At 48.2% G+C, this 24,871-nt stretch overlaps 3 protein-coding genes across 10 annotated transcripts in view; 2 read left to right on the top strand and 1 right to left on the bottom strand.

Moving 5' to 3' along the window:
- The window catches only part of ASAP2 (ArfGAP with SH3 domain, ankyrin repeat and PH domain 2), a 162,940-nt gene extending 159,778 nt beyond the window's left edge, over positions 1-3,162 (top strand). For all 4 annotated transcript variants that reach the window (XM_059132685.1, XM_059132686.1, XM_059132689.1 and 1 more), the window contains one exon: positions 670-3,162. In XM_059132685.1, the coding sequence (XP_058988668.1) occupies positions 670-744 (75 nt within the window). In that variant the 3' untranslated portion in view covers positions 745-3,162. The remainder of the gene's footprint in view (positions 1-669) is intronic.
- A 605-nt stretch (positions 3,163-3,767) lies between these two features.
- ITGB1BP1 (integrin subunit beta 1 binding protein 1) lies at positions 3,768-15,981 on the bottom strand. Of its 5 annotated transcripts, none has more exons than XM_059132698.1 (8): positions 15,824-15,981; positions 12,605-12,759; positions 11,542-11,645; positions 9,241-9,319; positions 7,170-7,306; positions 5,309-5,401; positions 4,450-4,599; positions 3,768-4,007 (listed from the first exon to the last, which is right to left on the bottom strand). In XM_059132698.1, exons 3-8 carry the CDS (start codon positions 11,611-11,613, stop codon positions 3,936-3,938), a joined length of 603 nt encoding a protein of 200 aa, XP_058988681.1. In that variant the 5' UTR covers positions 11,614-11,645; positions 12,605-12,759; positions 15,824-15,981; the 3' UTR covers positions 3,768-3,935. The 5 variants fall into 5 exon arrangements, with proteins under 5 accessions (XP_058988681.1, XP_058988680.1, XP_058988683.1 ...); XM_059132697.1 differs by having other exon boundaries at positions 12,647-12,759; XM_059132700.1 differs by having other exon boundaries at positions 12,605-12,756; positions 15,824-15,975.
- Positions 15,982-16,065: 84 nt separating this feature from the next.
- Positions 16,066-24,871, top strand: part of CPSF3 (cleavage and polyadenylation specific factor 3) — a 45,350-nt gene continuing 36,544 nt past the window's right edge. The window contains exons 1-3 of the mRNA XM_059132694.1: positions 16,066-16,266; positions 20,742-20,805; positions 21,946-22,043. Coding sequence (XP_058988677.1) covers positions 16,217-16,266; positions 20,742-20,805; positions 21,946-22,043 — 212 coding nt within the window. The 5' untranslated portion in view covers positions 16,066-16,216. The remainder of the gene's footprint in view (positions 16,267-20,741; positions 20,806-21,945; positions 22,044-24,871) is intronic.

Raw genomic sequence — 24,871 nt, 5'->3', positions numbered from 1 at the left:
GAAAAGATGCACGCTGGGGGGCAGGAGTCGGACAGCTGACCTGCTTGTGCTCCTGTCCTGTCCTACCAAGGACACCAGGACCCTGGGGCGTGTGCTTCCGTGCAGACCCCTGGCCCGCCTGTCCCAGCGCCCCGACAGTTGGCAGGCACCGCACTTGACCCTTGAAAAATGCGGGTGTGAGCTGCGTGTGTCTGCTTACATGGGGGCGTATTCTGATAAGTGCAGGATAGCACTTAAATGTATTTTTTCTTATGATTTTCTTCAATTTCTCTCTAGCTCTTTTAAGAACACAGGAGGTGGCGTACATGTAACGCACAGGGGTGTGTTAGCCGACTGCCCGCCTTACCTGTGAGGCTTCTGGTCAGCACTAGGCCTTTTGTAGTTAAGATTGTGGGGAGTCAGAAGCTAGATGCAGATTTTCAACTGCAGGGGTGGGGGTGGCACTTGGAACTTACATGTGGTCAGGGCTCAACGTACTTGAAACATGAGGCAAAGAAAAAAGGGAAAACAGTTTATCGATGTCTTAGAAAAAGTTCTCTCTTTTCTAAGTCATTCTCTCTCAGAAAAAGTTCTTCTGAACACATTTTTTCCCCAAGTGCTATAGCATTGTTCCTTGAAGTCTCTAACATGTAGAATGTTGATAACCACCTAAACTTTTATCCATTTCAGATTGGCCACATCGACGGAGACCCCAGCCGCAAAGGAGCATTTCCCGTATCATTTGTGCACTTTATCGCTGACTGACTTGCTACTGAACAAAAACACTTCTTTTATCAGTTGTTACGTTCCTGTCTGTTATTGGTACCAAAATTCTTGCCAGGTGACCAGTTTCATGAAATGTCTTGTCCGGTAGCCCACTTCTCTCTGACCCTGCTCTTCTCTTTTACAAGCTCAAAGGCAACTTGTATGTATAAATGAATTGTTTTTATAATTTGTGGTTTTCATGAAATATTGCCATACTTTTATTAGGGAAAAATTGAATTTCCTAAAAGGTGAACTGAAAAGTTATTTTAACTCTATGTAATCAAGATCTTCTGTCTACAGAATTAGCTGAACCTAGAAGGACCTGAGTATTAGACATTCTTCTGGCCTTTCCCTGTCCTGCTGCTAGAGTCAGTGACCCTCAGTGGAGGTTTTTAGGAAGTCGGTAAACTTGCTTTAGAAGTAGCCCAGCCCTGGACTTCCTAGAGGAAACGCTATCAGTTCACCTTTAAAGACATTTTTTTTTTTTTTTTTTTAGATACATTTAAAAGATTTCCTTTGGAATCCACATGAGGTTTAGTTAAAGCAACTTGAAAACTTACACCTTAGCATCGTGCTTTCCGGCCCTAATTTGTGAGGTCGCAGCTCTCATTGTGTTCTGCATGTGCGTGTAGCCTGTTGTGAGCGGTCCCACCTAGCACACCCGCCCGTGGTTTATTACCGCGTGTGGTAATAGCAGCTAATTCAGTTCCTGTTCTAGAAACCTGCATTTCCTGAATTTGGTTAAAAACTAAGGATGATGGATTGCAAAACCAGTTCTTTAAACTAGTTTGTATAAGCTTTAGGTGCTCTGGAATTCTGCTTCTCCACCCTCCCGCGTGCCCCAGCAGAGGACGGTGGGCCAGCCCCACTGCTCACACACACCTGCTGTTTCCCACTGAGCATACCTCCGCCTTCCCCTTCTGGCCCCCGGAATGTTTCCTCAATTTAGTGTCTTGTATTTATATATTATACCAACAGGAATGGTAGATAGACTGTTTTGAACTCGAATCTGTCCATCTGTTTGTAATCAAGAACATAGCTGAAATCTGTAGGTCCCAGGTAATAAAATCCTCCCGAACAGACATCCCAGTTCCACAGCGGAAGTCCCATGACGTCATTCTTCAAGAAGCTACTGGGCGTGGGGGGGTTGGGTCGAGTGCCAGAAAATCGGAATTCAGTAGTTCGCGAACTTGACTGTCATATCTCTATTTAGTAATTGTGAGCATACGACTCTTGGCAGGAATATTGGACACTCTGGCACTCTTTGAGGATAAATAGGCCTTGAATGCCCACTCGGATTGGGACCAGGAGTGAAAGGGTAAGCGTAGGTCTGGGCTTGGAAAGCGAGGCAGCGATGCCTCCGTGGTGACGATGGTACATTTGATGGGGCAGCCCGTCTTCATTAGGCAAGACCCTTCTAAGTGCAGAGCTTCTTTTTTTTTTTTTTTTTTAAATTGCGTTATACTTTTTGTTGCTGTTATAAAGGAAAACAGAACAAACTGGAATGTTTTATGATGTTGTGTGGCGATTGCTTTTTAAAGCCTCTCAGAGTTCTGGGTAAAAATGTGTCAGCTCTGTAATTAAAGTTTGCTTTTTTTTTTTAAAGCACTACATCTGTTTTCACTAATTGTTAATTTCTGTTGTTCGAACCCTTCATTTAGTTAATTCCCTCACAGATTTAAGAAAGTAAATAGATTTTGCACAGCGCACTTATGTGTATTTTAACACAGTCCTCTCGCATCTGTGTCTTATAATCAGCCTTTTGGCCACTTGGCGCCAACTACCCAAGGAAGTGAAGTGGATTCCCGGCACCCTTTCACACCGGTCCCAGACTAATCCAGCACGCTCACTGGTACAGAACTAGCTCAGAAATACTTCCTCCAGTTGACAATTCGGTGGTGCTACTGTGCAGTAATTACTACTACTCTTGCCAGAGGAGAAATTATATTAACCTCCCTGATAACATCCTTTCCTAGTTATTTGCTCTCTGCAAATTAAAAAACAACTGAGAGGAAGGAAAACCTTGTAGATAACTATTTATACTTAAAGTTTACGTTTCATGAACCTTCGCTGCAGGATTCTGGCATCCTGCGTGCTGTCTGCCATCAGATCGGACTCGTAGGGGCGAGGGCTCTCGCGTGCAGACTCCTGGGTCCTGGGTGGTGCGCCCCGGGGCGGGGAGCAGCCTGCGCAGCCGGGAGAGTGATGTGAGATGTACGATACTCCATTCGTTCACTTGATTACTTCGAACTAGTTGCAGCGCAACTGTATATATTGTATAACCCGAATCAATTTTTATTTTCGTTGTCCGTAATGCGGTGATTTATAATTAGTTTATAATTTGAGCATGTTCAGTAAGTTGACTCCTCCTGTTCACTAGTCATTTGACTGGAAAAAAATAAAATACTTTTAAACGGACCTGGTGTTATTTGTGATGCTTTTAATCCTTCAGGCCCTACTGCATATGAAAATGGTCCTGTAGAAAAACCCACCGGCCCACTGTACAGGAGATTCTTCACGCTATCTGATGCACGCGGTGACCTTTCTTCTCTGAGGTAGAGACTCTGGTTGACCAGCATGCCATCCTGACCTACACTTTTAAAGGTTTACTTTTTGTGACCTGAGTTGGCCGTGTTGCTCTTCCAAACCAGGGTGACCAGAGCTCCCAGCCACGTGCTGTACAACCCACAGCAGCGGCCTCCTCAGAGAGCCCTCTCTGCTCACCCACTCACTTCCTGCACATCTGTCACACTTAGGTGTTAGGCACATTTGGGTTTAAAAGCGACAGAGGACGGGTACCTGGGGGGCACAGTTAAGCGTCTGCCTTCGGCTCAGGTCGTGATCTCGGGGTCCTGCGTTCGAGCCCTACATCAGGCTCCTTGCTCAGCGGAGAGTCTGCTTCTCCCTCTGCCCCCAGCCCGGCTTGTGCTCTCTCCTGCTCTCCTCTCTCTCTCATAAATAAAAGTGACAGGTGAGGTTTCTTTTTTAGTCCCAGAAAACAGACAACCTCATTGAGACTTAACTGTAATAAGACATTTTAATAGAAAAGCAAATGACCACTATTTTATACACTGGTTTTCTTCAGAAAATCTCAAGCAAGGGATCACTTTCGATCTCCAGAGTAGTTCAGCACTACAGATGGAAACCTACTGCCCTTCCGCACGAGGCTGGCTTCCACTGGGCTGCAGAATTCAAGCTTTCTCAGATGTTAATACAGAGTCAAAAGCGGTGGATAAAACTTTGCAGATGGCTTGTGCCTGTTCCTGCGGTAAGTGAAAAACGCACAGTGAGACTTCACCGACCTCTTCCTAAATTAGCGTGGCCAGCAAATATATAGATGTGCCGCTCTCAGCACCTCCCCTCCACCTGCACACCAACAGCTTTGGGAGGGCTGGTCACCACGTCCCCTGGACCGCCTCCTGTGCTCCCTCTGGGATAAGCCCCTGCAGGCAACGTGTAGGAACTGGGCCTCTGGGGACGACTGTGACAATCATAAGGGGCTGCCCTGCCCTTGAAATAACTGCACAGGTGAGTGCTAATCCTGGCCCAACTGACCATGCGCAACAGGTCCAGGCAGCCGGCCGACCACCGAGCATCAGCCGGCCCAGGGCTGCCCTGTCTCCAGCCGCTGAGAACACTGGCTGGCTCCTCTGGCTCTACCCACCCCCTATGAATGGGACCAAGCGAGGCTGCAGGAAACCTCACCAGGCTGCTGCACTGGTACACCCAGAGGCTGTACTCCTTGTTGCTGGCATCGGTGGTCTTCAGGGCTAGTAAGCTTTTTCCTGCCCCCAGGCCATCGTCGTAACATACCATGCGGATGATTAAATACAGAGCGTGCCGGTGTAAGACGTCCTGGGAAGTCGGGGAAGGAAAGCGTGACATATGGGCATCTTCTGAGCAGAATTTACTCTGAGGCTCTGAGCAGAATGTATCTATGCATCTGGCAGAAAACAGTGGTAGAGGTTTTCTTCCCCCCAAAGGGATATTCCAGAATGGTCAGTTACGGGGCTGCCTGCCTTCAGGGTTAGCCCTTCCTACTTAAGATTCCAGAAAGACAGGAGTAGGATCTGAGTTCACGGTCCTGTTCTTTGTGCCCAGCATCCAAGCTGACAGATGCCCTGCGCCGAAACAGGCTCCTAAGCCAAGACCGCATCAGGGGCCCACAGTGGGGGGTGTTGGCTGGGGAGGCCCCACCATCCAGGAGCAGCACAAGGAGGCCTCTCTTCAGTCACCCTAAGAAATCGATCATTTTTTTAAGACCAGCTGCCAGGATTGTTTACCAACCAACAGTTATGCAAATAAGCAGAGACTCCCAGCCTGGAACCCCCTTTTCCCCTAATAAATTCTATTACTGGGCACCTGGATGGCTCAGTGGGTTAAAGCCTCTGTCTTCAGCTCAGGTCATGATTTCAGGGTCCTGGGATCAAGCCCCACAGCGGGCTCTGCTCAGCAGGAAGCCTGCTTCCCTCCCCCTACCTTTCTCTCTGCCTATTTGTGATCTGCTGTCAAATAAATAAAATCTTTTAAATAAATAAATAAATAAATAAATTTTCTTACTTACATATTGATCTGATGATGATACTTTTATACCATACTTAGAAACTCCCATGATAAATTCTTCCTCCAGAGGAACGAAAGGCAACTTTCCATCTTGCTTTGAAGTAAAAATAAATCATGTGAGCTACATTAAAAATCCATAAATCTGACTAGTCAAGTTTAACATCTGGCTATCACAAATCCAAACCCTTTCAAGAACATGGGTTCACAACAGCCCAGCAAAAACTGTTCCTCAAAGAAGCAGAAAAACTGTCACCAGGGTTTGGTTTGATTTTGTTTTCACAGTCCACAGACCTGAGCAAATTTCACAGCCATTTGTCTTGATGTTATCCCTAATCTAAAATGGTGATCCCTCTCACAGATCCCAGCCAGGCTTAAATATTCACATTAGAAAAATAAAGGTATTTAGCTGTCAAAATACTCAAGGCTTATGCTGACGTCAGCACAGGAAACCATCAGGAAAGAGGGCTGCAGGACCCACTCCTGAAAGCCATTTTACATCCGTCCCAGTCGGCAGGCATGTCAGCTTGCCCCCACGTCCCGGGGCTGTGAGCCTGATGTGCGGTTCCTGGGAAACAAAGCGGCAGGTGACAGCTGATGGCTTCCCTAGCAGATTATCCAGGTTTATCCCCTAAACCAGAACGCTGCTTAACTTGCCTAATGCACAACAGAACGGAGAGCGGGCCATCAGTCCATGTCCGTGCTCCGCTGTGTGGAACCACCTGCCCGCGTTGAAGAAATTCTAGTAAAGCAGCCGTGCCCACATGCCCCGATTCCTGGGTCCTCACGTGGCTACGGGAACCTCTGGCCAGTGGTTTCTCACAGGAGGGCTCGAGCACTCCAAGAATCAAGAGCTGGGATAACACCAACTCGAGTGTGTTGAGGGGATTTTCACAGGCCCGAAGTCTACGGCCCGGAGCAGCTCAGCAGTCCTGACGGCAGGAAGCTAATCCTCGCGCGCTTCTGGGGCGCAGATGTCATGAGCGACTTTTTCAGTGTCATACTTCGGGGAGGGCTTGCTTGCACCCATTGGGATGACAGATGCAAACCAGACGCCAGGACACTGCCTGCACCCGGACCAGCAAAAGGTCTCGTGGGACGCACATTTGCCGGCTGCTTCCCCTCAGACGGGAGAGACTCCTGTGCTCTCCAAGGACACGGAGCCTCCAATTTAGTGACCTGTTCCTCCACGAGTCACCAGCCACACAACCCGAAGAGTAACCAGCGCTCTAAGAACGGGCGAGGGAATCTTCCCTTGGGGTAATGACCCTTCGCTTAAACAAACACAAAGACCTGCGATGGCATTTTCTGGAAACTCAGGAAGCACTAACTGTCTTCGGCCCATCCACTCCCACACTGGCAGGGGTACAGATCTTACAGTATCTGAGGCCCCGACTTCACACCTTGGCTTGGTCGTCGCTTTCATTCTTAATTTTCCTTCATAATCATTTCTTTTTTTGAACTTCTTGACCGGGGTATGTTTGGAAGCCCACCTCCCCTCAACTCTGGTTGCTAACGGTGTGAGGGCCCGAACACGTCACCTCAGCTAGGAGACCCGTTACTGGAGGGGCAGTGGCTAGCTGGGGGGAGATCTGGAAAGGCCGGCAGAAGTTTTCAAAGACAGACCTACGGTGCATATAACCCGTCACTGCGCTCAGCTCCTCATTTAAACAAGGCAGTGAGCCCCAACAGAGTAAAAAGTGCTATTTTTGAAAGAAAGAACTCTCTGTTCCCGTGGGACTCCCCATCTCTAGGCACCTGTGCCACCTATGATCACAGTGCTTGGTAAATATTTAACAGTGATAAAAGCGATTCTCTAGAATGTTCTAAAATTTAAATTTTTTTTTTTTTTTTTTTTTTTTTACCTGGGCAACATCTATGTAATTAATGAGGTCTAGAGGCCCTTCAAGACTTTTTCCTTCAGAGAATTTCAGTTTCTCAATGGCACCAACATATTTTATCCGAAATTCCGCACAGGTATCTAAATTGTTGTTGCTTTGTCCTAAAGGTGAAAGAAAAACTGTTAACAGTAAGACTTCAAAAGAAATATCTACATTAGAGAGTATCCTCAATCCCTTCACAAATAAAAAACACTGTGTCATCAGAACTTAACCTTTAATGAAAATAAAAAAAAAATCTAATGCAGGATTACTTGAAGTAATAGGAAAGAACTTGGAATTTAACCTCCTCCTCCGTGACTTATACTAGACATATAAAAATCTCAATAAGAGGGGCGCCTGGGTGGCTCAGTTGGTTGGACTGCCTTCGGCTCAGGTCATGGTCCCGAAGTCTTGGGATCAGGTCCCACATCGGGCTCCCAGCAACGTGGGGAGTCTGCTCCTCCCTCTGACCTCCCTCTCATGCTCTCTCACTCTGTCTGTCTCTCTCTCAAATAAATAAAATCTTTTTAAAAAAATCTCAATAAGAGTAAATTAAGGGCGCCTGGGTGGCTCAGTGGGTTAAGCCGCTGCCTTCGGCTCGGGTCATGATCTCAGGGTCCTGGGATCGAGTCCCGCATCGGGCTCTCTGCTCAGCAGGGAGCCTGCTTCCCCTCTCTCTCTACCTGCCTCTCTGCCTACTTGTGATCTCTGTCAAATAAATAAATAAAATCTTTAAAAAAAAAAAAAGAGTAAATTAAAACAGGATAGGGGTGCCTGGGTGGCTCAGTGGGCTAAAGCCTCTGCCTTTGGCTTGGGTCATGATCCCAGGGTCCTGGGATCTAGTCCCGCATCGGGCTCTCTGTTCAGCAGGGAGCCTGCTTCCCTTCCTCTCTCTGTCTGTCTCTCTGCCTACTTGTGATTTCTGTCTGTCAAATAAATAAATAAAATCTTTAAAAAAAAAAAAGAGTAAATTAAAACAGGAGAAAAATAAAATGTCAACTAAATAATGATTGAGTACCTTCACGATACATGAAGATATTTAAGCTTTTTTTGTTTTTTTGTCCCTCTTTACTATGTTCACTGTTAACTTGTTTTCCTGACTCAGCAAACCTGGTCTACATAATAATAACAGGTTTTTTTCCTGCAGAATAATGCCAGACAGGAAGTCCCTTCACACGAACAGATGTTAGGGTACATGACACAGGCAACAGGCTGAAGAACCGTGTGCGAGGAAATTGATCCAGGGCCAACACGGCCACCATGCATCCCTGTATCTGCCACGTTAAAGCGATACTCTGTGGCTACTTCTAGGTTATGCTTATGGTTAAAAAAAAAAAAAAAGATGCCCACATTTTTAATATTTTTAAGGCCTCTAGACCTGACACTACCGTGCTCTCTCGTACGTGATATGGTTCCTGTCTTCATGCCACCCTCTGTTGTCCCCACTTTCCACAGACTGTCGAGTCTAGATTCTAAAGGGAAAAGTATAAAGACACTTTTTTGTAGACAAGAAAAGGAATATTTTTTTTGTATTTCCAATTAGATGCTAGCTGTTCTCTAGCCTGGGTTAGAAGCCACCTTTTGACCTGTAAGGAGCTACTAATCTCAGGTGGCTGCACGCACGTTTGCAACGGTCCGTGGCAGGGGCTGCCCTAAGGACTGTGAGCTCCCGCGGGCCCCCAGCGGCTGGGTCTCTGCGGAAGCAGCTCCTCCACCCTTTCAGTCCGCAAGAGGCTTCCCCTGCACCCCACGAGCCATGCAATTCCTGTAGAACTCACACTCTGCTACCCCATATCCTAAAAAGCTGGTCTGAAACCTCTGAACTGTCACCACGACATCGGCCACACGTTTGTGCTCCGGGCGCCATGAAGAGCCGATCACCCCCGTGCAGCAAGTGGCCGACCCCCTCCCGCCAACCCACGTCCTACCAGATCTTGGGCCATTTCTAAACTCTCGCCAGACACGGCGGAGACCGAGAAACCTCAAGTGCGCGGGGATTCACCGCGCCGCTCGGTGAGGACGTGAGCCTCATGGAGCCGTCTCAGCTTCTCCGCACCTGAGCTCTTGGTCGAGTCCGTGTCGAGGCTGGCCACGGTGCTGGATCGGGAGAGCCCGCCGAGGCTGGAGTCCACAGACTGAGAGGCAGCAGACACACACAAAGACAAAGAGAATTAGACACGTCTTCTCGCGAGTTCTCTGCCAAGTATTCGCATTACTCAACGGGGACAGCTGCATCAGCGTCGACAAAAGCAGGGCAGACTAATGGACTGGGGCAGATTTTTCTAAAGACAAATTTTACAGCAAACTTCAAAACCCAGGTAGCCCCACCTGCCCTCACCAGAAGACAACATCAGGTAACTGCGGTGTGGACACTCCCAGCATGAGCAAAGCCATTACCCCTGCCTCCTCGTGAGGCCCCTGGTATTTGGGTCGGTGTGAAAATCTACACCTTGCTTCCACGTGATGCCCAAAAGGAACCCCGCGTGGCATGCAGGCGGCGAGTATGATTCTACACGATAAAACGAGCAGAGCTGGCCAGCGGGTGAGCGATTTACCCGAGGTTACATCAGGGAACTCGCCCAGCCCCCCTCAAGGTCTGCTGCTCCCCACCCACGTGCCTCTGCCATGGGTCCCATGGGTGCCTGGCCCGCTCGGTCACGTGCAGACCACCCGACAGACGGAGCACAATGACCAGGGCGAGATGCGAAGGAAAACCAACACGGTTGTTAAGCAAAACACGGAGACTCGTGCGTGCCGGCGCAGCTTCCACAGAACCGTGCTCGGGGTAGGCTTTGTTCCTCTGGAAACGACACTCTGTGAAAACTTTTGATTTCACAGTCCCTCACTTCTTTGCACCTCAAGTCAAAATTAGATATTAGAAGAGCAAGATACTCAGATTTTTTGCATGTTCAAGAAGTGCATCGAGGCGAATGCGAAATGCATCAGGTCTTATAAACACGTCTTTTCCCTTTTCCGGTGACGGCCCTTCCTAGAGTAAAACGTACAGTGAGAGGAGAGCCGCAGGCAGAGACGCTCCCCGGAACGCTACACGCGGGACGGGATACTGGCAACGCCGCACACTCTCCACGGAGCAGGAGGGACCCAGAACGAGGATGCTGCTACAGCCCGACGCCGACGTCCGGGAGGAGCTCACGCCGCGGACTGAGCAACAGTGAGCTTCTGTGCTCGGATCTGCTCGCCCACGCTGGAAACCACCCGGCCCCAGCGAACCTCTCTCTGCTCGAGCACAGCAGGAAGGGAGAAACTGGTCTGCTGTTCCCACGTCCCAAACAGACAGCAAGGAAAGCTTACCTCAACCTAAAGCACAAACCCAACCATCACAACTTGGCTTGGAGACCACACGGAGGGTCACCACCATCTCCGGGGGGAGTCCTCCCGCGCAGGGGGCCCCCCTTCTGCCCCTCTCCAGCCCCCAGCCCCCAAGCCAGAACGGAGAACCCAGGCCTTGGAGCTACCATCTCAAGCTACCAGCAAGTTCCCTTGGGAATCCGAAAATCTACTCCGCCGACAGCGAGCCATCGAGTCTCCCTTCATCCTTTCTCTGGTCTGGAAAATAGGAAATGGGCCTGACCAGTTTCCCAGGCTGAGGGCCTCACGCCAAGGCTACACAGCCAACAGCAGGGAGGGCCTTGACTACCTTTACTTCAAAACCCTTCAAGAAAACTCCGTCTTTCCACTCGAAGGCAGGATTCCTAAAGCGTCAAGTTTCTATGGTTCTGGCTAGGAGCATCTCTGCTCAGCGAAAGTCCCGAGTGGCGGTCATGTGCGTCTCCACTCCCTGTGGTGTGGCCACTGGTACCCGGGGTGGTGCCCACGGGCTCCTTCCCGGCCTCATGGCGTCCTGGCACTCGCATGCTCTCAGGATGGAAACTGAGAATCACGGACCGGGACCAGGGGTGAGGACTCAGGCCTCGACGGTCCCTTTGCAGTCACAGACCCCACTTCTTTAGCGTCCTAAACATGGCATTTGCCTCACGATCCAACTCACTCGCTATTAAGTAAACAGAATTCTGGTGGTGCGCACACACCCCACATCCCGGAGTTCAAGAGCTCTGACCCTGCACAGGCCTACAGTTCCGATCATGCAGAACATTCAAAAATCAGTGTTTCAGTGAGACCATTCACACGCCCTGTGCCATCCGGGTTCGTGAATTTAATCACCTCGGGAACTCTCCAGAACAAAAGAAAATTAAATTAAGCACAGACTGTCTCTAGTGCCAAAAATGAATGTCAAAACACACCGAGTCCAAGGTGGTTAGTATGCTTTGTGCACAATCAGTCAAGAGAACCCAAATGCTCACTGGGTCACGATTCTAGTCCTGGTTTCACCCCCTACCTTGCTCTTAGTACTGATTTCACTGCTCTGCGAACTGCTGCTACTGTGTCGCTTTTTGCCTTTCCGAAACATTTTTCACCATAGCTGGATCCCAACGAGCTCCCCTAGAAGAACAAATGGTGGTTAGTCAGAGCAAGAAAACCAACTTGAGATCACTTTATGCGCAACAGGAATAAAAATCATCAATTCCTTCCCTGGCCGCGGTGTATTCCTCCTACTGGATACAGAAATCGTTTCCTCTGACCACCGAATCTGGACGCTACAGCTTCATTCTTTCTTTCCTTTTAGATTTCAAAAATCTAACCCGATGTACCAAAAGGACAGCAACCTTCCTGTCGAACTTGGGGCTGTGAAAGGCTGTGAAATGCCTTTCATTGCTCTCGGAAGTGACAGACACACTCGGAACACTCAAGCACCTTTCTTCTCTTTAATCAGCTCAAGAATGAGCAAAAGAGGTACCGCACTCATTGACCAACCGAGATCCTGGCACTCAGCTGCTGTCTCGGGCTGGCATCCTGTGAGTCATGGCACTTAGCACAGAGGACATGGCTGCCTCTCAGAAAGGGGCATTTTTCTCAATGTCCTGAGTGATCTTTAAGTTAAAAATTGACACAAAAATGTTCCCACACGCCACCTCTCTCCCACAAGGCTAGCGAAGGAGGTGACCTTAAGTTGTCCAGAGTCAGTCTTACATGTATCCCTTTCTAAGTCATTGTTAATGTCCCGGAAACAAAATTTATCCTTGCGCATTTCACAGGAGCACATCTATTATACTTGAAAAATTACTGACTAATCTGCATAATAGTTCATGGTTCAAATGTTTCCAAAGATATTGTGTCACTTTTATCCCCATGACAACCTGGTGACACATTCAGGTGCTCCAGATGTTTTTCTTTTTTTTAAGGCTTTTCCTCGCCTGTGCTGCATATGATGCTGGCAGCTCCTAGCCGCTAGCCTCAGCGGGCCTCCGGAAGGGAGGTTATAATCTGCATTTTATAGATGACAGACCTGTCACCCATTTTTCAGGAGGCGTCACGAGTAAGATAACCTCACAAATTTTTACCGAAGATCGGATCCTACAGCGGGAATGATGGAATCTGCTTACGGTAGAATGAATACTACTTTATTGTCTTCAAAGGTCCCACAGCTGGCAGTGTGCACAGAGAACCTCCTCTCATTCTGACATGGTCAATTCTTTTCAGAAAAACGGGGTACCTGCTGAAGGAAAAGGAATGAGTCAACCATGGGGCAGTCACTGAATGTCCCTGCTCCCATCAGAAGTTTCTCCCACCCTATCTGGACACCCCATTCTCAGTCCACTCCCCAGGGTCTGACCTTAGGCCACTTGCCCGAGACTGACTCCCCAAGCCCAAGCTGCCTCTTTTTCATTAGCTCCATCAGACAACTTATTTCTAGGTTTTTGCTGATTCGTGAAGTAGCAAGAAAATCTGATTTGTTCACTCATTCCTAAGTGAGCATCTCTTAGGTGGTGGGGGAGATAACGCCCCTGACCTGACCTCAGGGAGCCCATTCTCAGAGGGATGAGACAGCCCAACGAGAAAACCAAACACATGGCTAGAAACAACTGATACAAGGAAAGCAAAAGCGAGTTCAGGAGAAGCAAGTTCAGGATTTGCAACTGATACAAGGAAGGGTAAGCATTTTAGACAAAAAAAGATGCTCTGAAGAAGTGAACAGTAAGGAGACCTGAAGAAGGAAGGGAGGGTGGCCACATAAGTGCAGAGGAAAAGCCTTCTGGCGGAGAGTAGGGCAAGTGCAAAGGTCCTGAAGGCACACGCCAGCTGCAAGGAACAGCGACAGGCCAATGTGGCTTTCACTGCAGCAGGAAGGAGGGAGAGGGAAAGATCCACAGAAGCTCTTGGAAACCGCAACAAAAGTCTGGGGTTTGTTTTGCATTTGACAGAAAGGTACTGTTAAAAAGCAATTAAGTGATAGGATGAGACTTCTGTTTCAGGAAGATGATAAGCTGCAGGTAGAGAACTCGCTGCATGGGATATAAAAAGAGGGAGATGAATTCTCAGGCTATACTGGGGATCGCTTGCTGCCATCGATCACCTAGCCTTCAAGGGACCATGTTCAGACGGATGAGATGGCAAGAGAGCCTTATTCCCAGATCTACACAAACTGGGTTAACCTAGCAGCATAAAGTGACATGTTAGCACTCTCTGATTGGTCAAAATCTTGGTATGTATTATATTTAAGGACATTGTATCTTAAGTGTGTGTTTCAATATATGTATGTTTCAATATATATATATGTTTCAATATATGTAATAATTTTAAATGCGATTTTAAAATAAAATTTGATTCTATTGCTAGTGAAATCCTGAAGCATCCCTATAAGCCCCCAGAATACTAGAATGCTTTGAAAATCACCCCATTGGTATTTTCACGTCTTTGCAAGTCCTTAAGACTTTCCATCACCAGTCTAGGAGCTGAGGAAGGGAAAGGCATTTTATTAAAGTCTTTGAGATCTGCTGCTATTTCGATGCATATTCTTAAGCAAATCATTCTTGTCTCTAAATTATTCATGCATGAAAATGAGGCCAAAGATACTGATTATCACTTGGATGTTCCAAACTTGTCAAATGCAAAAATGCCTGACGCCAACCCTTCCGCTCCCCTTCCATATCTGCTCCACCTCTCCTCTCTCCCTTTCAGGAAATTCTAGCATTTCTGGGAGAAGCCAGGAAATCACCAACCGTGCAAAGTCCTCCAGGCCCCACGTGGAATGAAATACCAAGATCCACTGACTTTACCACCCGAACAGTTCACTCATCCATGCCTCGAACGGGCCATTGCCATCACTAGACCACTGCTGTGTAGGAAACTTTTTCATCAGCTGATGATAGCAGTGGCTGGATCCTGAACCCGTAACAATGCACAGATACACAGTTTGTCGTGCCATTTAAGGAATTCGTGTCCCAACGGGACGCCCTGCCACTTCAAATCTACCACCAAGCTCCAGCTAAAATGATTTCTTTCAAACTCAAATCTGATGTCCTTATCGGGCTTAAAATCTTTCGCTGGCTCACCAACATTAGAGACCAAAGTCAAAGCGCCCTGCCAGGACCCACAAGGTCCTGCACGACGGGGCTCCTATCTACCTCTCTAGTTTCATCTTCCACAACCAGCTTCATACTTTATTCTCTCAGGAATGCAAAACGTTTCCAGATCCTGAGCATGCACTCTGCTCTGTTTCCATGCTTTGCTCCTGCCATCCCGACTGCCTGGACGGAATGCCCTTGCACCTTTTACGTAGTCAGCTAACTACTCACTTTCCAAGACTCAGTTCAGGCTGCTTCTTAACTATAAAGCTTTGGCTGGACCTCTGGTTTGGGCTAAGGGACTGGTACTCCACACCTCGAGCATATACCCGGACCCTAGCATTAGCCTGCTGTTGCCTACTTAGAACTACCTTAGAACTATCTCATTGCGAGCTCTCAAAGATGGGGGCGAGGTAATTCACCTCTGTGACCCCAATGCCTGTCACAGGCTGGCAGAGGACATGCTTAATGACCCGAAGAACCTTCTGGGAAGATGACATCCAAAGAACTTCCTGTCTTGAACACCTACCGTGTACTGCCCAGTGCGAGGTGCTCCAGATACCCCTGACCCTCGCTAACGACCAGCAAGGGTGCAGTGGCACAGCCCCTTTCAAACGAAGAAGCCAAAACTCCAAGGGACTTGGCCAAGGTCGCCAGGCTACTCATGGATGGGGCCAAGTTCGGCACCTAGAGAGACCCCATCCTGCTTCCCACCTAGTCCGCGCTGTTCTGTTGCGCCTGCCACGTGCAGGTGCGCACGGTGACAGCAAACAAGACCCACTCCACCCGGGCCCTTCGCGGCGAGGGAAGGGGGTAGGGCGGGAGGGTGCAGAAACCAACAGGAGCAGCACGAAAAGGCAGTGCTCCTCACGCCCCACAGGGCACAGCCTGACTCGGGAAACAGCCCCGCGGAAGCTCCCGCTCCCGCCGCCGAGTCCCACGGGGCAGAACCACACACGACACCTGTCGTCGCAGGAGCTGCCCGCCCACCCCAGACAGGAACGGCGCACCGGGGGCACCGCAGCCTCCCGCGGGCCCGCGCCGCGCCGCCTCGAGGCCTGGGTCGCGGACCCCGGGAAGGCGGGTCCCGGGGGAGACCGCGGCCCCCGCGGCCCCACCCATCCGCCCCACAGCGGGCCTCCCCACCCGCGCCGCCTCCGGAGCCGGCGTTCCCGGCCAGGCTCAGACCCGGTTCGGCCAGGGCCCGGCTCTCACCTCACGGCCGCCGGCGCGCCGCCGGGGCCGCCTGTGGTCGGGGTCAGACACCCAGGGGAACCGACACTGGGGCAGCCGCTCCAGTTCTAATTCCAGCGCCAGCTTTTCCGGCGCCCCCGGCCCCGCCCGCCGAGCCCCGCCTCCGAGACATCGCGCAGGCGCGGTCTGAGCCCGCCCCAGATCTCCGGGCTCCACTGGGGGAGGAACCTCGCGCCCTAGGGTCGGCGACCGGAAGTCGGGGGGAGGGGCCTAGCGTCGCGGGCGCCAGAGTGCCGGAAGCTGTGCCCTTGGTAGATGGGGTTTTTCTGCCATTGGTTCCCCGTGGCTCTGCTTTCTATTTAGAAGACTCCCGCCACCTGTTCCTCAGCCCCGCGTCGCCTTCAGACTTCCGAGATGTCTGCGATTCCTGCTGAGGAGAGCGACCAGCTGCTGATCCGACCCCTGTAAGGGCCCAGCGCGAGAGGGAACGGAGCCACGGGCTGTGGGAGGCGAGGCGGGGTGGCCGGGTGTTGGCCTTCTAGGTCGCCCCTCGCCGGCAGGCCTCTGGAGCCGGCCGCGTTCCGCAGCTGCCGGCCCGGCCTCTCAGGCTGAAGGGGTTGGAGAGCGGCGGATCGGAGCGGGCCGGCTGGGGGGAATGGGACTTGGCTTTATTCTTCGATCTCAGAAGATGCCGCGGGGGCGGGAAGAACAGTCGGGGCCCCGGGGCGCTGCAGAGTGGCGAGCCAGGGAGGGCGCTGATGCTGGTGGCGGCGGGATGAGCGGCGGACCTGGGTTAGGCTGTGGCGGTGTGGAGAACTGAATCTGTTCGTTATTTCCTCCAGGACTTGACGTTTGCCAAGCAAGGTGCGAAAGAGGGAATCGGTTAGCTGTGAGTGTGGGCGTTCTGACTTCAGACCCCCCAGAATAAGACAGACGGGAGAGGGAAAGAGCAGAGGTGTTAAGGACAAAAGCTCAGCTCTCGGTTGTCCCTGAGAAGGCTCGTCTTTCGGTGGCGATGGCCTTCTGCCCGGGAAACGATTTGCAGATCTGGAAGTGGACTAAGAGGGGGAAAGAGCCGTGGAGAACCTTTCCTGATAGACAAGCAATTTGAATTCACGGACATGTAATTAGATGCAGGTTAGCCTCTCATTCACTTGTGCATTTTTCAGAAGGCAGACGGCGTCTGCTCATCCATTCGTAAGGACTAGTTGAGCACCTCCTGGGAACCGACCGCAAGTTTCCCACTGCCTAGTTCACACCTGCCCTCTCTTCCTGTGTTCAGCAGACACTGACCGAGTGTCCAGCACCGCACTAAGCACTGGAGATGCGAATAAGACAGCGCCAAGTTAACTGAATTCACCCTTTCAGAAAGAATTGCAGTGCAAAGTGAAAAGTTCCGGAAGGACAGTTTGGAATAATAGGAGACCCTTACTTTGGGTCAGACTTGGAATTCAGTCCCTACTCTCTCACTTGCTAGGACAGCAACTTCCCCAAACCTGTTTTTCTCACATGAAATTAATATGGTCTCACTTACTGTGAGGATCATAGTAGGTGCTCAGTAAGTGGTGTATTTTGAGTGTATGTACACGTCGGCATGCACTGAGTGCTGGGAGAGTTATGGAAAAGGGATTTCTACAAGTTGAGAAGAGAAGGCTAGTTCCTGCATCCTGGAAAATACAGTGCATGACCTGAACCTTAAAGAACAAGTAGGAATTGAAGACAGGTCAAGTGCTGGGCAAGGATGTTCCAGGCAGCAGAAGTGGCACAGGTGAAAATGAGAGTGGTCACAGTTTGTGGCTGGTTTCCTCGTGGCTGTGGCTGAAAGATTAGCAGATGAGGTGGGAGAGGCTGTCAGGGACCAGCTTGAATATATACTAAGGAGTCTGTGTATTTATCATGTCCGTTCTAGGGAGCCAATGAAGGGCTTAAGCATTGAAGGGATATAATAGGAACTGTGCTTAGGAAGATCACTGCTATCAGCAGTGTAGCAGATGACTAAGAGTGGGTTTGGTGGTGGGAATCCAGGAGGACGAAATTGAAATAATGCCGGTGAAAAGCAGTGAGAGCTTGCAATGAATGAAACGAACATCAGTGAGTTGGAAAGAAGTAGGTTTCAGAAACTAAGGAAGTGAAATCTTTATTTATAGTTTTGTAGCTCGTCGGATATATTGGAAGGGGTATTTGTGGAGAGGAGTGTTAGGATGCCTTGGATCCCTGGGTTGGGCAACTGGTAAAAAGTTGTGTTATTCACTCGAGGAGTGCGGGAGCTGGGGCAGGTCTGGAATAAATTTGGGAATTCTTTTGTTTTATAACAGCTTTATTGAAATATACTTTGCATACCATACAACTCATTAGACGTGTACAATTCAGTGATTTCTGCTATATTCACTGACTTGTACAACCATCACCACTGTCTAATTCCAGAACATTTTGTCATTCCAGAAAGAAAGCCTGAACCCGTCAGCAGTCACTCTCTTTTCCCCCCAACTTCCCCAGCCCCTGGCCACCACTCTCCTTCTCTATAGATTTGCCTATTCTGGACATTTCCCTTAAATGAGATTATATAATATGTAACCTTTTATGACTGGCTTCAGCTTCTCCCACTTAGCATAATGTTTCCAAAGTTTATAATTTGGGAGTTTCTAGTCAGTATTTCTTGAGATTTCTTCCATATCAGGTGCTGCAGCTGAATAGTAGTTAACAACATAGACGATGTCTCTGCTCATACGGCATCTTCATTTTCATAGTGAGGAACAAACCGTAAGCACGTAGATGGAGTAACTTCATGTAGTTATGTTATGATAGAGTTGTGCGAAGGGCAAACGAGAGAAGGTAGTCAAGAGGAGGCTCAGGGACGCCTGGGTGGCTCAGTGGGTTAAAGCCTCTGCCTTCGGCTCGGGTCATGATCTCCGGGTCCTGGGATCGAGTCCCGCATCGGGCTCTCTGCTCAGCAGGGAGCCTGCTTCCCTCTCTCTCTCTCTGCCTGCCTCTCCATCTACTTGTGATTTCTCTCTGTCAAATAAATAAATAAAATCTTTAAAAAAAAAAAAAGAGGAGGCTCAGAAGGTGACGTTTGGACTGAGACCCAGATAAAACAAAGGAGCCAATCGTGTCAATATCTGAGGGCTATTCTGGGGAAAAAACAAGTTAAAGGGACTTGAGGTGAAAACTGGTTTGGCACATTTGAACATAAGGTGCCTGTGTGATAGCCCAGGAGAAAGAGCTAAATGCCAAGTGTATTTCAGAGGTCTAGAATTCAGAAATCCATCTGGGCTACAGATATGGACTGGGAAGTCATCAGCATATCAAAAACCTGAGACCAAAGATCACAAAGCCTGAGAAGTGGGCCAAGGAGAGCCCCTCGCAGTACTAACATATGAAGTGTGGGCAGAGGCGTCTGAGTATGAAGGAAACTCCGGAGGAAAACCAGGGTCACGACTCAAATGTCAAGGGAGAAGCTCTCAGAGAGGGATGTCGGCAAGGGGTGACGGGCTGCGCAGGGAGCAAGGCAAGGGCGGGAAAGGCTATTTGCACTTGGCAACAAAGAGCCACGTTGCAAGTACAGATCCAGGGGAGAGGTTAGCCAAAGCCAGCCTGCGGGGAACCGAGGGACGGGAGGTGAGGAACCAGCAGCGGGAGCGAGCACAGCTCTTAGGGGGCTGGGGAAAGGAATTACGGGACTAAAGGAAATCAGAGTGGAAGGATTTTAATTTTCAGGCAAGAACACAGTAGCACGTGTCCGTTGTGAGGCGAAGGTAGATGGGAAGGGCAGAGTCTGTGAAGCAGCGGCGTCCGGGGCCTCAGGAGGACAGAGCATGTAGAGTGGAGAACGTGGTGGCAAGATGGGCCTGGGACAGTAAGCGAGCTCGGCCGTATCGCTCCGGGAAAAGTGGAGGGAGACACAGTGCTGCTGGGTTGGTAAGTGAAGTCGAGGAAACAGGCAAAGATGAGCTGTAGAAGGCTCTTGCCTCGAGTGAAGAGGAAGATAGAATGGGGAACGGGGACAAAGTTTGAAACAGTTGCTATGGAAACCAGAAGAGGAAACTGAGCTAGGGATGCTTAAGAGGTTGCCTGGTGGGCCAGTGAGAGCGGGAGGCCAGGAATTCATGGTAGCGCGCGGTTGGTTGATTTTCTGTATCAACATGGTGCCCCGCGCTAGGATCTCCGCTTGGGGAGCCACCTCGTGTGTGTCTCCCAGGAAGTGGCCCAGGTTCCTTGAGATCACGGCGTTTCCATGTGCTGCACTGTGGTATTGAATGAGTGAGTGAAATGTTACCTAGATGAGTGGGGAAAGACATCAGAGAAGGTGAGGGGCTGGAAAAACAGGTGAGGTTGAACTTCAGGTGCATCTTGTGATAACTGGAATTTAAGGCTGTTGTACTCATTTAAGAAGAAAGGAAAATCGTCGAAGTGCTTGGCATCCAGTGTCTTGAAATAAGAAGTTAGAGGGCAAAGGGACTGAAATGCACGGCTATGAATAAAATGTCTATTTAAATTTAAGCTATAATGTAAAATGTAAATACATATTATGCTCTTAAAGGCAACGAAAGAATTTTGAAGTGCTTACAGGTTTACATTTAAGTGCTAATCCTGGAAGTATGAGCCCATCGTCTGCATAACTGCCAGATTTCCATTACATCATGATTTAACCTTAACCTTCAGAAGACTGAGCTTAACCTTGGGTTTCTTGTATCTGTGCCATCTCCTCTCACCAGCTTAGCAGCGGTAAAATCCCTCAACTCCCAAGGGTCACTTTCCATCTTTTCCCATTTAGACATGTTCTTCTCTGTCTTTGTGTAAGTTTCTCAAACTCTTAGCTGCCTCAGATAAGTGCTCTCATCAAATGGGGCATAATTTACATTGTAAAAATGTTTGGATTTATTGGGCTTGATTTTGATTGTTTTTAATCATCTTTTCTTCTTCCCTTGAATGTTTGCAGTGGAGCTGGGCAGGAAGTAGGAAGATCATGTATTATCCTGGAGTTCAAAGGAAGAAAAATAATGGTAATTATGTTGTAGTTGGGACAATGGTATGGCTCTTTCTGGTTGGGGGGTTCGATCTTTTCTAGAACTGTAGTTCTCTGTTTAGCTCCCAGAAAAATGTCATAGTCGGTATATGTAGTCTGTGCTGTAACGTGAATGTAAGTAATAGTGTACACTTCGACTTAGTAATTTGACAAAGCATTAAACTGAGAAGATGTAGCCTAAGATTGTAAAATTGTCAACCAGGTCTCCTGAACTATTGCTTCTTCGAGGTCCCTCTTCCACTCTTGGAGGGTCAAGCCAACCTAACTGCCCTCCCAGGTGCCCCCACCCCCAGTGGCAGAGCGCCAAGGAACTGGGTGCCCACGCCCACGGGGAGCTCCAGCAACCCCCGTGCAGCCTGGAGTGACAGAGCCCTGGTTCGGCAGCTTAGATACCTAAGTTTGCATCAGGGCCCCTGACCTTGGGCAAGGCAGTCCGGCTCTAAGCCCATTTCCTTCCGTGAGAGACAGAGGGATTAGAAGAGATGATGACATAGTCCTCGCGAGATAGGTACTTCGAAGGCTTGAAGGCTCATGGTGTTCCTGTGGTCCCACCTCTCTGCTTCTCTGAATCATTCCAGAACAGGCAGATGTCAGGTACCATTGGTTTTTTAGTCATTTATTGTATTACTGTGCTAGTAATGTCCCCAGAATGAACAGGTAAGTCATGAATGGCTGACTTTAAGAATTCCTTCCCCATCGCCTTAAAATATTTCAGTTGCTCTCTTCTGGAAAGTTTCCCATTTCTGATTACTCTTCTCACTAGAGCCAGATCTGGGAGTAATGAGTCCATAAACTTAAAATGCTCACCATCTTCTGATACCAAAGTTTTTGAACAAGAGTTCACGCATTGTTAGAGTGACCACAAAAACTAGCTGAAGAGAAGGTATCTTTTATCTTGTATCCTATGGCTTTAATGTGATCTGTATTTTCTATTTGTTTTGGAAATTGAGAATTGTTAATGGCATATTTGAAATGTTTAATAAGAATTGCATCGCGGATGTTACTGTATACAGTCCCTTCTTGATTATTGTGTTGGTAGATTGTTATGAATACTGGCTATTAAGCAAGTGTTAATAAAACGTGTAGGGGATTGTGATCCTTCTCTCTGCTCCTTCAGCTGGATTGTGGGATCCACCCTGGCCTAGAAGGAATGGACGCTCTTCCTTATATCGATTTAATTGACCCAGCTGAGATTGATCTCCTGTTAATCAGTCAGTAAGTTATTTTCTTTATTAACGACTTTCTTTTTCAAGAACTATTGCTATAAAGATCATTATCAGATTTTAAGATTCTGGTGTTTTATTTTATTTTTTAAGATTTTATTTATTTATTTGACAAGAGAGTGAGCACAAGCAGGGGGAGCAGCCAGCAGAGGGGGTGGCGGGGGAGCAGGCTTCCCGGCTGAGCAGGGAGCCCCATGCGGGACTCCATCCCAGGACCCTGGGATCATGACCCAAGCCGAAAGCAGACGCTTAACTGACTGAACCACTCGGGCGCCTGATTCTGGTGTTTTAGAAGCGTGTTTTCTGGGACACCTGGCAGCCTCAGTCCACAGAGCATGTGGTTATTGATCTCGGGGTTATGAGTTTGAGTCCCACGTTGAGGGTAGAGTTTACTTAAAACAAAATTTTTTTTTAGGATTTATGTATTTAGAGAGAGCACACGAGAGTGGTAAGGGTAGGGGCAGAGAGAGACGGGGAGAGAGACTCTCCAGCAGACTCCCCCCACAGAGCACAGAGCCTGACATTGTGCAGCTGGTCTCACGACCCCGAGGTCATGACCTGAGCCAACACCAAGAGTCGGATGCTTAATAAAAAGAATTTTAGGGGCGCCAGGGTGGCTCAGTTGGTTGAACTTCTTTTTTTGATTGTTTTTTAATTGGGCCATTTTCCACCACTTATTTTTCAAAGGTCAGGCTTTAGTTTATTTGTTTGCTTTTTCTTGCAACGTATTCTTTGACTGCAGCATTTTCTTCAGTTTCAAAAACTGTGTCCCCATGAGTGGACACTTGGTAAGGCTTTATTATAAAAAGACAGTATTACACACTGTTGTCTGTTTCTTTCATATTTCAATAACTGTGTTAAAAACTCCGTTAAAGATCTGTGTTAAAACAGTTATTAGAGGGCGCCCGAGTGACTCGGTTGGTTAAGCATCTGCCTTTGGCTCAGGTCATGAGCCCAGGGTCCTGGGATAGAGCCCCACCTTGGGCTTCCTGTTCATCAGGGAGTCTGCTTCTCCCTCTGGGCCTTCCCCCTCTTGTGTTCTCTCTCTCTCAAATAAGTAAATAAAATCTTAAAAAAAAAAAACCAAACCAGTTATTAAAATTGAAGAGTATCGCATTACACTGATTATTTTGAAGCAATAACAATTTCCAATTAAATGGAATTAATCTTCCTCATAAAATATTAACATATATCCATTAAGATAATGCAATGTCAGATGAACCAGTACCTATTTCTTCACTATTATTCATATCAGTAGAGCTTTTTTAAAAAATTTTTATTTAAATTCAATTAATTAACATATAATGTATTATTAGTTTCAGAGGTAGAGGTCAGTGATTCATCAGTCATACAACACCCAGTGCTCATTACATCACATGCCCTCCTTAATGTCCATCACCCGGTTACCCCATCCCTCCACCACCCTCCCCTCCAGCAACCCTCAGTTTGTTTCCTATGATAAGAGTTTCTTGTGGTTTGTCTCCCCCTGTGATTTTATCTTGTTTTTTCCTCCCTTCCCCTATTTGTTTCTTAAATTCCACATATGAGTGAGATCATATGATAATTACTTTTCTGTGATTCATATGATAATTACTTATCTCACTTAGCATGATACCCTCTGTTGCCATCCACGTCATTGTAAATGGCAAGATTTCATCTTTTTTTTTTTTTTTTTAAGATTTTATTTATTTATTTGACAGAGAGAGATCACAAGTAGGCAGAGAGGCAGGCAGAGAGAGAGAGGAGGAAGCAGGCTCCCTGCTGAGCAGAGAGCCCGATACGGGACTCGATCCCAGGTCCCTGAGATCATGACCTGAGCCGAAGGCAGCGGCTTAACCCACTGAGCCACCCAGGTGCCCCAAGATTTCATCTTTTTGATGGCTGAGTAGTATTCCATCATATATATGAACCACGTCTTCTTTATCCATTTATCTATTGATGGACATCTGGGCTCTTTTCATAATTTGGCTATTGTGGACATTGTTGCTATTGCTGTGGACATTGGGATGTAGGTGCCCCTTTGGATCATACATTTGTATCTTTGGGATAAATCCCTAGTATAATTGCTCAGTCACAGGGTTGCTGTATTTTCAACTTTAAGGAACCTCCATACTGTTTTCCAGAGTGGCTACACCAGTTTGCATCCCTACCAACAGTGTAAACAGTCTAGTAGGGTTGCTCTTTCCCCTCATCCTCACCAGCACCTGTCCTTTCCTGACCTGTTAATTTTAGCCCTTGTGACTGGTGTAAGGTGGTATCTCATTTTGATTTTGATCACTTCCTGATGCCAAGTGATGTTCAGCATTTTTTCATGTTTCTGTTAGCCATTTATATGTCTTCTTTGGAGAAATGTCTGTTCATGTCTTCTGCCCTTTTCTTGAGTGGATTATATGGGTTTTGAGTTTGTTAAGTTCTTTATACATTTTTGGATACGAAGCATTTACAAATATCTTCTCCAATTCTGTCCGTTGTCTTTTGGTTTTGTTGACAGTTTCCTTTCTTGTGCAAAAGATTTTTGTCTCGAAGTCTCAGTAGTTCTTTTTTTTTTTTTTTAAGATTTTATTTATTTATTTGAGAGAGAGAGATCACAAGTAGGCAGAGAGGTGGAAGCAGGCTCCCCACTGAACAGAGAGCCTGATGCAGGCCTCGATCCCAGGACCCTGAGCCAAAGCCAGAGGCTTAACCCACTGAGTCACCCAGGCGCCCTCAGTAGTTCATTTTTGCTTTTGTTTCTCTTGCTTTGGAGACGTGTGTAGTAAGAAGTTACAGCATCAGAGGTCGAAGAGGTTGCTGCCTGTGTTCTCTAGGATTTTGATGGCG

The sequence above is a fragment of the Mustela lutreola genome, chromosome 9, assembly GCF_030435805.1.
Source record: "Mustela lutreola isolate mMusLut2 chromosome 9, mMusLut2.pri, whole genome shotgun sequence".
Classification (NCBI taxonomy): domain Eukaryota; kingdom Metazoa; phylum Chordata; class Mammalia; order Carnivora; family Mustelidae; genus Mustela; species Mustela lutreola.
This window is presented reverse-complemented; position numbering and strand designations above follow the sequence as displayed.